The sequence below is a fragment of the Elephas maximus genome, chromosome 24 (genome assembly GCF_024166365.1).
Source record: "Elephas maximus indicus isolate mEleMax1 chromosome 24, mEleMax1 primary haplotype, whole genome shotgun sequence".
Taxonomy (NCBI): domain Eukaryota; kingdom Metazoa; phylum Chordata; class Mammalia; order Proboscidea; family Elephantidae; genus Elephas; species Elephas maximus.
The window spans coordinates 48,338,061-48,354,348 of record NC_064842.1 but is presented as its reverse complement, the minus strand read 5'-3'; the positions used below and the strand labels follow the sequence as shown (position 1 = coordinate 48,354,348).

The 16,288-nt window shown below is 38.1% G+C and overlaps 1 protein-coding gene across 2 annotated transcripts in view; it reads left to right on the top strand.

The window, feature by feature from the left end:
* Positions 1 to 16,288, top strand: part of EDEM3 (ER degradation enhancing alpha-mannosidase like protein 3) — a 76,220-nt gene that overhangs the window by 47,494 nt on the left and 12,438 nt on the right. For both annotated transcript variants that reach the window (XM_049868112.1, XM_049868111.1), the window contains exons 17-19: positions 1,943 to 2,134; positions 6,149 to 6,314; positions 9,891 to 10,076. In XM_049868112.1, coding sequence (XP_049724069.1) covers positions 1,943 to 2,134; positions 6,149 to 6,314; positions 9,891 to 10,076 — 544 coding nt within the window. The remainder of the gene's footprint in view (positions 1 to 1,942; positions 2,135 to 6,148; positions 6,315 to 9,890; positions 10,077 to 16,288) is intronic.

Here is a 16,288-nt window from a genome sequence, read left to right as displayed (position 1 = left end):
TTAGAACATTTCCCTGCCTTGACTTCCAGGGCACTCCAGCAGTATAGTTCCCTGCTCATTGCTTCGTACCTCTCCTCTCTTAGCACAACACTCAGTGTAGGCACTACCAACGAATCTGGGTCATACCCTTTTCTTTCTATACTTTTCTTCAACAGTCTCACCTACTTTTATAAGCTAGCTATCATCTTTGTACACATGATTTCTGCATCTCAATCTCAATCTGTCTAAACTTGAATTAATTTTCTCTTCCCTTTTTACTCCCCTCTTGCCTTCACCTCAACCCATCTCTCCTCCATGTGTTCTCCATCTCAGTAAACCGTATCATTCTGTAAATCATCAGAGCCAGAAATCTCAGGATAGGCTTGAACTCCTTTCTATATCCCAGGCTCTTTCTGTGCATTTCTCTACCCCCATCTCCTATCAGGTCTGGTTAATTTTTCCTGTAGGGTCAGGAATCCATACGCTTTTCTTTCCTTCCTTCTTTCTCCTTCCTTCCTTCTTTCCTCCCTCCCTCCCTCCCTTTTATTCATTCGTTCAATCATGGTGGCAATATTCACAACCAAACATATAGCCATTCACAATTTCTGTATGTACAGCTCAATGGCATTGGTTACATTCTTCACATTGTGTCACCATTCTCACTATCTCTACCCATATTGTTTCATCACCATTAATTTAGACTCTGTGCCCCTTAAAGGGAAACCCTGGTGGCATAGTGGTTAAGTGCTACAGCTGCTAACCAAAAAGTCGGCAGTTGGAATCCGCCAGGCACTCCTTGGAAACTCTGTGGGGCAGTTCTACTCTGTCCTATAGGGTCGCAATGAGTCAGAATCGACTCGATGGCACTGGGTTTGATTTTTGGTTTTTGCCCCTTAAAGTTCTCATCTGTGCTTTAGATTAACTGTTGTCAATTTGAACCCCTATAGATACTTCTTTGGAAACCCCTGGTGGCGTAGTGGTTAAGTGCTACAGCTATGAACCAAAGGGTCGGCAGTTCGAATCCGCCAGGTGCTCCTCGGAAACTCTTTGGGGCATAGGGTCTGTCCTGTAGGGTCACTATGAGTCGAAATTGACTTGATGGCACTGGGTTTGGTTTTTGGTTTAGATACTTCTTTATAACAGCACAATGCTCAAAGCAAACGTTCTTTATTAACTGAGCTAAACTGTTTAGTTTAACGGTGGCTTCATGGGGTAGTTTTGGTTCAAGGTTTAAAGATTATTTCTGGGCAATATAATTTAAAGTTTTGTTCCATGATTTTCCTCCTTTTGATCAGGATCCATCTATTGGGTCCCATCCTCTATTTTTCACTATAGCCAGGCACTCTTCAGCTTTTCCTCCTTTAACAGTCAATTCAAATGTCATTCTAAATCTTTGCCAGATCCACACAGACAGAATCGATCATTCCCTTGTCTTTGCTCCTGTTCTAGTTTCCCACTTGAGAAAATTTTATCATAGCTAATTTTACATGTCTTTCTCCTCTAGATGCAAACTTCTTAAAGGACTGTATACCCAGTACTTAGCCAAGCTCTGGTATATAATAGGTGCCTGACATATATCTTTTAAAATTTGGATTTAATCTGATTGTTAGTTCTTAATTTCAAGGAGGAGGAAGACTATAGGTCAGATATGAAGTTTATTTCTTAAGGGGAAGTCAGTGAGAAAACAAGTGAAGAGAGCATTTGGACACTTAGTAGAAGCCCAGTGCTTAATATGTATCAAAAGTGATCTATAGAATAGTGAAAGAGACACTGATAAAATGGCATGTAAACTATTTTCATAAATATAATTTCTGGAAGTAATATTTAAATATTTGATAGGGACCTAAACTGAAAGGAGAGATTTGAGAGTAGAAATCTATAGAACAATAGTATATAGGAAATTTAAAAAGTTGGTGAAAGTTTCCAGAAAGGAAAAATAAAATTAATCTGTTTCTTTTTGTAGGCTGCGAGTTCAGTCGATGCAGAAGATGGGTTGAGGTTCATGCAGGAGATGATTGAGCTGTCCAGTCAGCAACAGAAAGAACAGCAGCTTCCTCCACGAGCCGTGCAGATTGTTTCCCACCCGTTCTTTGGCAGAGTGGTATTAACAGCTGGGCCAGCTCAGTTTGGGCTGGATCTGTCGAAACATAAAGAGGTGTGTACACTTACAATATGCTGTTGAAATTGAATTTAAAATATTGTTCCAATACTGTCCTAATTTCTTAGTCTCTTCTCTAATTTAGTAGTTTTAATTGATTTTTTAAAGTCTTAAGTATTCAGTCTACTGGATTAAGCAGATAAAAAGTACAAGTGTATCTTGAAAACTTTGAGTCATAATGTATGTGTATAATTTGCTTATAGAGTTGTATTTAAAATATTCACATACTAATTTCTTGGTCTCTCCTATAATTTAGTACCTTTATCTAAAAATGGCTTTCAGACTTTCTATTAGAAGCCTTTCTTTGAACATTAACTCAGAAACTTAATGTACAAAACACCTAAAGGCACAGGTGCTCTGGCTAAAGTGCCTTTGGGGAGCATGGGACCCTGAGGCAACTAATTAGTTGTAGAGCTAGGACCAGAACCCAAGTATCTTGACAATCTAAGGCCAACCCTCTTTCTACTCTGTTTCCCTTCATTGAGCTTTATTTCCCAGTATGTATTTTGAAGCTGTGTGGAAAGTCTGTAGATTGACTGATTCAGTAACTATTAAATTTCTACTATATTCTAGGCACTGTTTTAGGTGCTTGGTATGTATCAGTTTACAAAACCAATGAAGATCCATGCCTCATGGAGTTTACATTCTAGGAGAGAAAAAAAAAAAAAAATTTTTTTTTTTTTTTTTAGGCATATTAAAACATCTTTACACTAATTAACAGCTTTTAAAAACTCAATTCTCTGATAGATGGAATTTTTCTATGAAGAAGAATTGCTTGCAGTTTCACATAGACTAAATCCAATTTTTTTCCTTTTTTCTCAAAAAATTTCCAGTCAATGTTGTTGTTAAGTGCCATCAAGTCGGTTCTGATTCATAGCGACCCTACGCACAAGAGAACGAAACATTACGCGGTCCTGCGCCACCCTTATAATCGTTGTTATGCTCGAGCCAATTGTAGCCACCGTGTCAGTCCACCTCATTGAGGGTCTTCCTCTTTTCCACTGACCCTGTACTTTGCCAAGCATGATGTCCTTCTCCAGGGACTGCCCCCTCCTGACACCATGTCCAAAGTATGTAAGACACAGTCTCGCCATCCTTCCAAGAAGCATTCTGGTTGTACTTCTTCCAACACAGATTTGTTCATTCTTTTGGTGTATTCAGTATTCCTTGCCAACACCACAATTCAAAGGCGTCACTTCTTCTTTGGTCTTCCTTATTCATTGTCCAGCTTTCACGTGCATATGATGCAATTGAAAATACCATGGCTTGGGTCAGGCGCGCCTTAGTCTTCAAGGTGACATCTTTGCTTTTCAACACTTTAAAGAGGTCCATTGCAGCAGATTTACCCAATGTGGTACGTTGTTTGATTTCTTGACTGCTGCTTCCAGGGGTGTTGATTGTGGATCCAAGTAAAATGAAATCCTTGACAACTTCAGTCTTTTCTCCGTTTATCACGATGTGGCTCATTGGTGCAGTTGTGAGGACTTTTGTTTTACATTGAGATGCTTTGAGGTGCAATCCCTACTGAAGGCTGTGGTCTTTGATCTTCATTAGTAAGTGTTTCAAGTCCTTTTCATTTTCAGCAAGCAAGGTTGTGTCATCTGCATAATGCAGGTTGTTAATGAGCCTTCCTCCAATCGTGATGCCCCGTTCTCTTCATATAGTCCAGCTTCTCGGATTATTTGCTCAGCATACAGATTGAATAGGTATGGTGAAAGGATACAACCCTGGCGCACACCTTTCCTGACTTTAAACCAATCAGTATCCCCTTGTTCTGTCCGAACAGCCGTCTCTTGATCTATGTAAAGGTTCCTCATGAGCACAATTGAGTGCTCTGGAATTCCCATTCTTCGCAATGTTATGCATATTTGTTATGATCCACAGAGTCGAATGTCTTTGCATAGTTAGTAAAACACAGTAAACATCCTTCTGGTATTCTCTGCTTTCAGCCAGGATCCATCTGACATCAGCAATGACATCCCTGGTTCCACGTCCTCTTCGGAAACCAGCCTGAATTTCTGGCAGTTCCCCGTCGATATACTGCTGCAGCTGTTTTTGAATGATCTTCAGCAGAATTTTGCTTGTGTGTGGCATTAATGATATTGTTCTATGATTTCTGCATTCGGTTGGATCACCTTTCTTGGGAATAGGCATAAATACGGATCTCTTCCAGTCAGTTGGCCGGGAAGCTGTCTTCATATTTCTTGGCATAGACGAGTGAGCACCTCCAGTGCTGCATCCGTTTGTTGAAACATCTCAATTGATATTCTGTCAATTCCTAGAGCCTTGTTTTTCGCCAGTGTCTTCAGAGCAGCTTGGACTTCTTCCTTCAGTACCATTGCTTTCCGATCATATGCTATCTCTTGAAATGTTGAACATCGACTAATTCGTTTTGGTATAATAACTCTGAGTATTCCTTCCATCTTCTTTTGATACTTCCTGCGTTGTTTTTTCTTCAGTTCTTTCAGCTTGAGAAACGCCAAGCATGTTCTTCCCTTTTTGTTTTCTATCTCCAGCTCTTTGTGCATGTCATTATAATCTTTACTTTGTCTTCTCAAGCCGCCCTTTGAAATCTCCCATTCAGTTCTTTTACTTTATTATTTCTTTATTTTGCTTTAGCTGCTCGATGTTTGTTAGCAAGTTTCAGAGTCTCCTCTGACATCCATCTTGGTCTTTCTAGTGACCTCTTGCTTTCTTCATGTATGATGTCCTTGATGTCATTTCACAACTCGTCTGGTCTTCAGTCACTCGTGTTCAGTGTGTCAAATCTATTTTTGAGATGGTCTCTAAATTCAGGTGGGATATACTCAAGGTCATATTTTGGCTCCCGTGTACTTGTTCAGATTTTCTTCAGCCAGAACTTGCATATGAGCAACTGATGGTGTGTTCTACAGTTGGCTGCTGATGTTGTTCTAACTGATGATATTGAGCTTTTCCATCGTCTCTTTCCGCGGATATAGTCAGTTTGATTCCTGTGTGTTCCATCTGGCGAGGTCCATGTGTATAGTTGCCATTTACGTTGGTGAAAGAAGGTATTTGCAATGAAGAAGTCGTTGGTCTTGCAAAATTGTTTCTGTCACGAAGGCCATATTTTCCAGCTACCGATCCTTGTTCTTTGTTTCCAACTTTCGCATTCCAATCACCAGTAATTACCATTGTATCCTGATTGCATGTTCAGTCAATTTCAGACTGCAGCAGCTAGTAAAAATCTTCTGTTTGTTCATCTTTGGCCTTAGTGGTTGGTGCATAGATTTGAATAATAGTCATATTAACTGGTCTTCCTTGTACATGTATGGATATTATCCTATCACTTACAGCGTTGTACTTCAGGATAGATCTTGAAATGTTCTTTTTGACTATGAATGCAACCCCATTCCTCTTCAAGTTGCACATAGTAAACTATATGATTGTCTGGTTCAAAATGGCCAGTACCAGTCCATTTCAGCTCACTAATGCCTAGGATATAGATGTTTGTGCGTTCCATTTCATTTTTGACAGTGCCAATTTTCCTAGATTCATACTTTGTACATTCCAGGTTCTGATCATTAATGGATGTTTACAGCTGTTTCTTCTCGTTTTGATTGGTGCAATAATGATGGTTTAAAAATGATTCCCAGCTGTCATAAGTGGGCTTGAGTATGTAGTGAATCTGCCAACAGGTCCCAACTTTACCATTTACTAGCATTATGTCTTTGAGCAAATTATGTAAACTGAGACTCAGTTTCCCCATGTATAAAATGGAAATAATACCTGAGAGTTATTTTAAAGATCAGGGTTAGTAATTTATGTAAAAGCGTTCTATAAACCATAAAGCATAATGGAAATATTGGTTGGGTACCATAATACGCAAAATGTTTACAACAAAAATTTAAGTTAAATGTATATTGAATATGTTATCACAGAAAATAAATGAATTCTGGTTCCTTTAAAGCTCTAGATACTGAAGTTCGATATGACTAGATAGTGATTTGAGAAGTAAAAGAATATTTAAGTTATTTTCATTTCTGACAGACAAGAGGATTTGTTGCAAGCAGTAAACCATACAATGGTTGTTCAGAACTTACTAACCCCGAGGCAGTGGTGGGAAAAATTGCTTTGATACAAAGAGGACAGTGCATGTTTGCAGAAAAGGCACGCAACATCCAGAATGCTGGAGCCATTGGCGGCATTGTTATTGGTAAGTAATATTCCATGTCATTGTGGAGGAGATAATTTTTAGAATTTTTCCTTTTAAAAAATTTTATCAAAAGGTTTGTCATATTATTTTCACTTCACCTAGACAACTCAAGGATAGGTAACCCGATGACTCTCTAATAATTTCTACATATCTAATATCTTTTGAAAGCCTAGGTTTGATTTTCTGTATATTAATGCCAATAAAAATACTTAGGATCAGGTATGAGGGTGGGACGTGGGCGAATGATAAAAACACCCAATACCACACGTAAGAAAATGTGCCCTTGAGATCCAAAGCTCCCCGAGGGCAGGGAATACACTCTGCCACCTCCAGTGGGGAGCCATTGAAAATTTCCATTTTCTCCGCAAAGATGTGGGCTTTGGAGTCAGACACACCTGTGTGCAGTTCCTGGCTCTGCCACAAAATCTCTGTGTGACCTTGAGCAAGCTTCAGTTTCTTTCATTTGGTAGGATATGTTTTGAACTCCAGTGAAAATGGTAATAAGTATCTTTAGGTGGTTGTAAGGAGCCTGGTGCCATAGTCGTGAGGCACTCAGCTGCTAATTGAAAGGTCAGTGGTTCGAACTCACCAGCTGCTCCATAGGAGAAAGATGTGGCAATTTGCTTCTATAAAGACTTCAGCTTTTGAAATCCTGTGGGGGCAGTTGTACCCTGTCCTATAGAGTTTTTATTTTAATGAAAATAGTTTAATTATAGGACAGTAATATGGGTACAATGAGCCCTAGTGGCACAGTGGTTAAAGCACTCGGCTGCCAACCAAAAGGTCAGCAGTTTGAACCTACCAGCTATGTCTTGGGAGAAAGATGTGACTGTCTGCTTCTATAAAGATTACAGCCTTAGAAACCTTCTGGGGCAGCTCTATTCTGTCCTGTAGGGTCACTATGAGTCAGAATCAATTTGATGGCAATGAGTTTGGTGTTTTTTTTTTTTTTTTTTTGATTTAAGGTTAAAAGATTATATGTGTGTGTGTGTACATATATATAGAATTTCTTTGCATAGTATCTGACACATCATGTGTATAAACACTAGTTACTAGCAGATTTTTGTCCCCTTGGGTCTTTTTCCACTAAAATGACAAATTGTCGCCTTTAAATCATTTCGCCTGTATATTTTAGCCTGTGGGCTTTACATTTTCATCTCTCATAGAAAATCACTTACATCATGATAAGCAGGCCATGAGTATCAAGGGTAAATATATATTTTCTATGCTTTTAATAGTAAGAGTTTGCATTTAGAAAGAACTGGAGTACCTGGGATCACACCCTGATTGTGAAGGTGTTTCTTCTGTATAGCTTCTCTCGCGGAGAACATCCATTTCGGATTTTTTTTTTTTTTAGTATAGATTTCCTTTCTGAGTTGAGGATAAATAAAAATTAAGACATTTAAAAAATATTAAGACTTATTTCAGTGAAAAATTATTTACTATTCCTTTTGCTTATCCCATATGGGCACTCCAATGTTGATTGAATGATACATATATTTCATTGGGTAAGTATTATGAAAAATTCTTTTTAATAACTTAAATCAGTGGTTGGCAAACTAGAGCCACTGGGCCAAAACCAGCTCACTGCTTGTTTTTGTAAATAAAAGTTTCATTTTAACAAAGCTACGCTGAATCATTTGTGTATTGTCTGTGACTGCTTTCAAGCTACAACATGGATGTTGAGTTGTGACAAAGAACGGATGGCCCTCAAAGCCTAAAATATTCACTATCTGGTCAAAATTTGCCAACCCCTGACTTAAGTCATCCTCTTTATCCTCAGTTATTTTCTAAACTGAGATTATTTTTATTGAGAAATTTACTATCTTGCCATGACTGTCATTTTGATTATCTTCTTATCGTTGAGACCTTAAAATGTAAAAATAAAGTCTGGAACATATGCATCAGCACTTTCCTTTAGACTCTTTTTTCCTTGTGGAATATTTTAGATTTTTTCTATTTTTCAGTGAAGTCAAATCCTCAGGATATTCTATAGTATACAAAGTGGGTCATTAAAATGTTTCCTTTAGTAACTAATTAGATGCACCATCCTGTACTGGGTTCTGTGTAAGTAAGTAAATAAGTAAGAGGCAATGGTCCTCATTCTCAGAAAATATATTTTTTAAGGGTATATTTTCTTGTGTTGTAACTTTTCTGCTAAATTTTTCATTTTTGATAAATATTTTCTGTTGTTTTTACTGGTTTTAATTGTGTATAAATGACCAAATTAGGCCTTAGTTTTTTATTACAAGTACTAGAAGTACAAATTACCTTAGAAATCATTTGGCTTTAAAAGATAGTAATTTACTTAAGCTGGTTTAAGAAGGGAGGTATATATGTTTATTATAAGGAAATGGATTATATCATTGATTAAATATAACTGATCCTCGCCAGGAAGTAGATGTGGAACCATGATAGCTAACAGTTTTCACATCTTTCTCTCTCTCTCTCTCTGGGTGGACTCTCTTTGTTCATCGGGTCCAAAATGCCCATTCCAAAATTTTAGCCCCAGCCCTGAGTCTATCTTACTTACTGGACCAGCATCATAGCTAACTGAAATGGCCTTTCTCTGTGCAAGTTCCAGGTCCCCACAGAGACTGATTGCCCACGTTGGGTCACGTAGCCATCCTTTGTCTAATAAGTTACTGCTAAGAGGTGGGTCATGCATTGTGTTCTCCACTTAGTGGGGCCTATGAGAGCGAACTCTCTGAGACAGGGCAGGCAGGTTCTCCAAGGAGACTGGCACGTGAGATAGTAGTAAATGTGATTGACATCTCCAGTAAAACAGTATAATCAGTCCTACCCTGCTTATTTACCCTGGTGGCATAGTGGAAACCCTGGTGGTGTTAGTGATTAAGAGCTGTAACTGCTAACCAAAAGGTTGGCAGCCGCTCCTTGGAAACAATGTAGGGCAGTTCTACTCTGTCCTGTAGGGTTGCTATGAGTCAGAATCGACTCGATGGCTATGGATTTTAGTACTATTATTTAGCCAATGTAAAACAACAGTACTGTTTAATTCAGCTTAAAAAGAAAAATCACTGGAGTCGTAACTATTCTTATAACAGCATATATTATTATGCTGTTAGAAATCTTAAACAATGACAAAAATTAAAATCCATCCATAGTTCTGTCACTATAATCTAAGTCTTTGAATTTTTCCATTTCTAGGCATTTTCATAAGCATATGAAAGTTTTACAGTCATAATTATAGAATTCTGCATTCTACTTTGTTCCTGTAATATCATATAGTCATGTTTTTCTCTGTATCAAGTAGTTCATTATAATTATAATGCTTTACAGTTGTTCACAATTATGAATAACACGCCAGTAAACTGTAGGGTGTAGAGCCTTTTGCCTCTTTTCAGTTACTTCCTTAGGATAAATTTGTAGCAGTAAAATTATGAGGTCCAAAAAATGTGCCTGTTTTTATAGTTTTTGATATGTAAAATTAAGGTTATATCCTGTGATGTAACAATTTAATCCAAGTTAGTATGCCATCATAGGTAATCAGTAAAGATAGCTTTTTTTTTTAATGGACAAATATTTTTCTGCTTGCTGTGTTCATTTTCTGGCTAGATGATAATGAGGGGAGCAGCAGTGATACTGCCCCTCTGTTCCAGATGGCAGGGGATGGAAAGGACACGGATGACATCAAGATCCCCATGCTCTTCTTGTTCAGCAAAGAAGGAAGTATCATTCTGGATGCCATCCGGGAATATGAGGAGGTGGAAGTCCTCCTTTCTGATAAAGCAAAAGAGCGAGGTAAGGTGGAAAAAAAATTGTTTTTTTTTATGCAGCTTAGCATTAATTTTAGTGGTTTGATAACAAAAACGAGTTATCTTTTTTTTTTTTTTTTGGTTCACTGGTAAAATAAGCAGTATTTTTAGAAGATGGTTTCAAAATTATTGTCCGTTTGGATATGAATAGTAAAATATTTATTTTGCTTTGTTTGCCAGCTTAGGATTTTTTAAACTTATATTTTAATATGTAACTTTATATGAGTCGATTCTGACTCATGGCGACCCTATAGGACAGAGGAGAACTGCCCCATAGGGTTTCCAGGGAGTGCCTGGTGGATTCAAACTGCCGACCTTGTGGTTAGCAGCCGTAGCTCTTAACCACTCTGCCACCAAGGTTTCCTTTTTTTTTTAAGAAGATGGTTTCAAAATTTTTTTTTTTTTTGGGTATGAATAGTAAAATATTTATTTTGCTTTGCCAACTTAGGATTTTTTAGACTTATATTTTAATATGTAATTTTACCATGATTCTGCCCAGTGATAATAATACAAGGAACTAGATCAAGAAAATAGCTTTAACATCCTGAGATCTACAGTATTCAATTTTACTGATACTGCAGCTTACATTTTATAAGGAATAAGAGATTGAATGATGTTATATACAATACAATAATAGTTGACTCTCACCAGGCCACCTGTCATCAAGTGACCATTGTTTTGGTTAAGACATTAGAAATCTCCCTGTTGAGATCAAAGTGCATAGGTACAGTCGATCCTCATTATTCGCAGATTCCGTATTTAGAGTTGCCTGCTCACCAAAATGTATTTGTAACCCCAGATCAACACTCGTAGCACTTTCATAGTCGTTCACTGATATGCACGGAGTGGAGGGAAATTTGAGCCGCCACTTTCACGTGTTCCAAGCTGAAGTTGAACAAGGCGACATTCTGCCTTCTTGTTTCAGCTCTCATACTGTAAACAGGTGTCTTTTTTGTGGTCTGTTTAGTGCCCGCTTTTTCCCATTTTTGTGTTTTTTGTTGGTGATTTCATCGTTTGAAACGGCCCCTAAGCATAGTGCTGAAGTGCTTTCCTAGTGTTCCTTAGCACAAGAAGGCTGTGATGTGCCTTATGGAGAAAATACGTGTGTTAGATAAGCTTCATTCAGGCACGAGTTATAGTGCTGTTGGCTGTGAGTTCGGTGTTAAAGAATCGCAGTATGTATAAGTAAGGCGTCTTTAAACAAAAACACACATAAAGCAAGGTAATGTATTGATCAGTTTATTAAAATGTTGTGACTAGAGGCTCACAGGGACCTAACCGTTTATTTCCCCTGGGAGCAGTGTTTCAGTATTCACTAAGTCATTGTTTGTGGCCACCTTGTAGGACATAACTACCACTAATAACGAGAATCGACTGTATTTATAAGTAACAAGAGTTACAAGTGGCTGATGTCTGAAGAACAAGACAGTATGCTTAATTCATGAGAATACATAGTGCTCTCCAGGCCAAATTGTTTATCAGTTTGAATGCTCTTTAAAACCCAAATTACTATATAAATGCGAGGTCTTAGTGGTATTCTTTTACAGTTTCCACCCAGAAATATAGGAAAGTGAACCATCAAGCATAGACTGTGGTACTGCTTGTGGTAGCAGCCTTTCTTATCTACTAGAGACACTTACAGAGAACACAGTACTCCTCCCATCTGCCTTAAGGAGATAAAGTGGTGTAATTTGTATAGGGTTGTTATATCCTCAGGGTGTTTGATAGATATGTAGGAAAACTGATTCAGTCAGTATACTTCCAAGTGGGACATCTTAAAAAAGAAACAAGTGTTTAGTGATTACCTAGTGCTAGCCTAATTAGTGATTGGTCTTGTCTTCTTGTATTGCTTTATTCTTCTTTGAGATTCTTTCAAATGTCAACAATTTAAGAGGAATGGAGTAAGTGAGTAGGATGTATGTATTTTGGGATGTATAGATGGAAACAGAACATCATCTAGAGGTTTTCTAGTCTTACATCCTCCTATATGCTTAGTTTCATTTTCTCTGGGCCCTTGATCTAAATTCAGATCTTCTTTCCTACATATATGCGTTTAGACACATCAAATGTAGGCGAATTATTATTTCATGTAACTCTTTAATGCCTTTGCTTTTTTCCCCCTACTCTGTGCTACCATTGGAATTTCAGCAGCAATATTAAAAGGTAAAATGATTCCAAACTACATTATTAATAGTAGTAAGTATCTTGCAATAAACCTTAAGTTATATGTGTGTATATATGTATGTGTATGTATATATATACATATATATAATTTTGTTTCAGTGGATAGATACCATAATAATATTTGGTATAATGTAATTAGATTATTTTCATGTCTGGTCAGCTGTCCCATAATAATAATTCTTTATCCTTTCATAACAAAAATTCTATCAATTATATGTCTCATGTAATAGATGAATTCACTAGCCCATTTCCACGCAGGAGTCATTGTCACATAGATGTCGTTTGGGCATTTATCACTTTTGTGTTGAATACAATGGAAAATACTTTAAACATTGACTTGTTTTAACATCATATGTGGGGTGGGGGAGGGAAGGAGGTGGAGTTAGGATTAAGAGATTATGGTAATGCATGTCCTTCCCATGCCAGAGAAGGAATATGGGAAATGGGGAATTCTACTAGGAAAAAAAATTCTTTGGACAGTGTTTTCTGAATGACCTTGCAGTAAAATGGCATTATTTAAAATATACTTTTAAGTGGTTTTCATAGTCTGAATTTATTGAAATGTGATCCTGATATAGAATGATATTTTGATAAAACAGCTTGGAAAATCCCCCTTTTTGTAATAGCATTTTTGAGAACTGTATGGATTTATTATTAGCTAAATCAGTGACAAATTATTAATATTTATCAACGTAGCAAGATCAGTGATAATCGTTTTAGGAGATCAGCTACTTTATTCATTTAGGAAAATATTCTAAGGAGTTAATGTTATCATTAATTTGTCCTGTACCATTACTCATGTATCAGTGTTTCTCACCTGCAGCAGGATCAGCTAGAGTATTTCTTAGAAGTATAGCTTCCTAAATCCTACTCCAGAGTATTGAATCAGAATCTCAAAAGGTGGGAGATAGGAATCTGAAATTTTGAACAGGCATCCCAGGTGATTGTGATGCGGCTGCATTTTGAGAGACTGAGCAAGGTCAAGAAGGCACTGCTTTTCTCCCAATTATGTGTCCGCCATTTTGTACCACTAAGAGTACTGTGTAGGGTTGTTTTTTTTTTTAATAAGTCTACCAAATAATAACATCCGATAAATAGAGATTATTAATTTTTTCTTAATACATCTGTGAATAATTTGTTACAAGTTTAAAAGTTGTTCAAAAGATAGCAACTATCCTGTATAAACCCTATATAAAGGAAAGTGCCAGTAAAATGTCCTCCAGATTGCCCTCCCAAAACTCATTTCACAATTACCAATTTTTTTTCTAATAAAGTCACATAGCACTACTGACTTCTTTCCACGTATTAATACAGACATACCTTGTTTCATTGCGCTTTGTAGATACTGCATTTTTTACAAATTGAAGGTGTACGGCAACCTTGTATCAAGCAAGTCTGTCAGAGCCATTTTTCCAACATGTGCTCACTTTGTGTCTCTGTGTCACATTGTGGTAATTCTCAAAATACATCACACTTTTTTCATTATTATTGTCTGTTATGGTGATCTTACTGTTACTGTTGTAATTGTTTTGGGGTGCCATGAACCGTGCCCATGTAAGATGACGAACTTAATTGACAAAATGTTAACACCAACTGGCTGTTCCCCCTTCCGTCCCTCTCCGTGGGCCTCCCTATTTCCTGAGACATGGCAGTATTGAAATTTAGCCAGTTAATAACCTTACCGTGGCCTCTAAGTGCGTAAGTGAAAGGAAGGGTCACACATCTTCTTACTTTAAATCAAAAGCTAGAAATGATTAGGCTTAGTGAAGAAGGCATGTCGAAAGCTGAGACAGGCCAAAAGCAAGGCCTCTTGCACCGAACAGCCAATTTGGGGATGCCAAGGAAGTTGTTGAAGGAAATTAAAAGTGCTGCTCCAGTGAACACATGAATGATAAAGCGAAACACCCTTATTGCTGATATGGAGGAAGTTGTAGTGGTCTGGATAGAAGATCAAACCAGCCACAACATTCCCTTAAGCCAAAGCCTAATCCAGAGTTAGGCTCTAACTCTCTTCAATTTTATGAAAGCGAAGAGAGGTGAGGAAGCTGCAGAAGAAAAGTTTGAAGCTAGCAGAAGTTGGTTAATGAGGTTTAAGGAAAGAAGTTGTCTCCATACCATGAAAGTGCAAGGTGAAGCAGCAAATGCTGATGTAGAGGCTGCCGCAAGTTGTCCAGAAGATCTGGATAAGTTATCCAGAAGATAATTAATGAAGGTGGCTACATTAAACAACCAATTTTCAGTGTAGAGGAAACAGCCTTATATTGGAAGAAGATGCCATCTAACACTTTCATAGCTAGAGAGAAGTCAATGCCTGCCTTCAAAGCTTCAAAGAACAGGCTGACTCTCTTGTTAGGGGCTAACGCAACTGGTGACTTTAAGTAGAAGTCAGTGTTCATTTACCTTTCTGAAAATCCTAGGGTCCTTAGGAATTGTGCTAAATCTGCTCTGCCTGTGCCCTATAAATGGAACAACAAAGCCTGGATGACAGCACATCTCTTTACAGCATGGTTTACTGAATATTTTAAGCACACTGTTGTGACCCTGTGGGGCAGTTTAACTTTGTCCTGTAGAGTTGCTGTGGTCAGAATTGACTCGATGGCAGCAGGTTTGTTTTTTGTTGCTGTTGAGACCTACTGCTAAGAAAAAAGAATTTCTTTCACAATGTTACTGCTCATTGTCAGTGCACCTGGTCACCCAAGAGCTCTGATGGAGATGTGCAAGGAGATTAATGTTGTTTTCATGCCTGCTATCAGAACACCCATTCTGCAGCCCGTGGATCAAGGAGTAATTTCAACTCTCAAATATTATTATTTAAGTGCCTTTCGTAAGGCTATAGGTACCACAGAGAGTGATTCCTCTGATAATATCTGGGCAAAGTAAATTGAAAACTTTCTGGAAAGAATTCACCATTCTAGATGCCATCCAGAACATTCACGATTCGTGAGAGGAGGTCAAAATATCAACATTAACAGGGGTTTGGAAGAAGTTGATCCAACCCTCATAGATGACATTGAGGGGTTCAAGACTTCAGTGGAGGAAGTAACTGCAGATGTGGTGGAAGTAGCAAGAGAACTAGAATTAGAAGTGGAGTCTGAAGATGTGACTGATAAAACTTTTAAGGGATGAGGAGTTGCTTCTTATGGATGAGCAAAGAAAGTGGTTTCTTGAAATCTGCTCCTGGTGAAGATGCTGTGAACATTGTTGATATAACATCAAAGGATTTAGAATATTATGTAAAAACTTAGTTGATAAAGCAGCAGCAAGGTTTGAGAGGATTGCCTCTAATTTTTTGGTAAATATTTAGTTTCTTTTAATCATGCTAAATTTTTTTTAATAATTTTTTTTGTGCTTTAAGTGAAAGTTTACAAATCAAGTCAGTCTCTCACACAAAAACCCATATACACCTTGCTACACACTCCCAATTACTCTCCCCCTAATGAGACAGCCCACTCTCTCCCTTCACGCTCTCTTTTTGTGTCCATTTCCCCAGCTTCTAACCCCCTCCACCCTCTCATCTCCCGTCCAGGCAGGAGATGCCAACATAGTCTCAAGTGACCACCTGATCCAAGAAGCTTGCTTCTCACCAGTATCCCTCTCCAACCCATTGTCCAGTCCAATCCATGTCTGAAGAGTTGACTTCAGGAATGGTTCTTGTCCTGGGCCAACAGAAGGTCTGGGGGTCATGACCACCAGGGTCCTTCTAGTCTCAGTCAGACCATTAAGTTTGGTCTTATGAGAATTTGGGGTCTGCATCCCACTGCCCTCCTGCCCCCTCAGAGGTTCTCTGTTGTGTTCCCTGTCAGGGCAGTCATCGGTTGTAGCTGGGCACCATCTAGTTCTTCTGGTCTCAGAATGATGTAGTCTCTGGTTCATGTGGCCCTTTCTGTCTCTTGTTGCCTCTAATTTTGAAAGAAGTTCTGCTGTGAGTAAAATGCTGTCAAACAGCATTGCATGCTACAGAGAAATCTTTCACGAAAGGAAGAGTCAATTGATGTAGCAAACTTCATTGTTGTC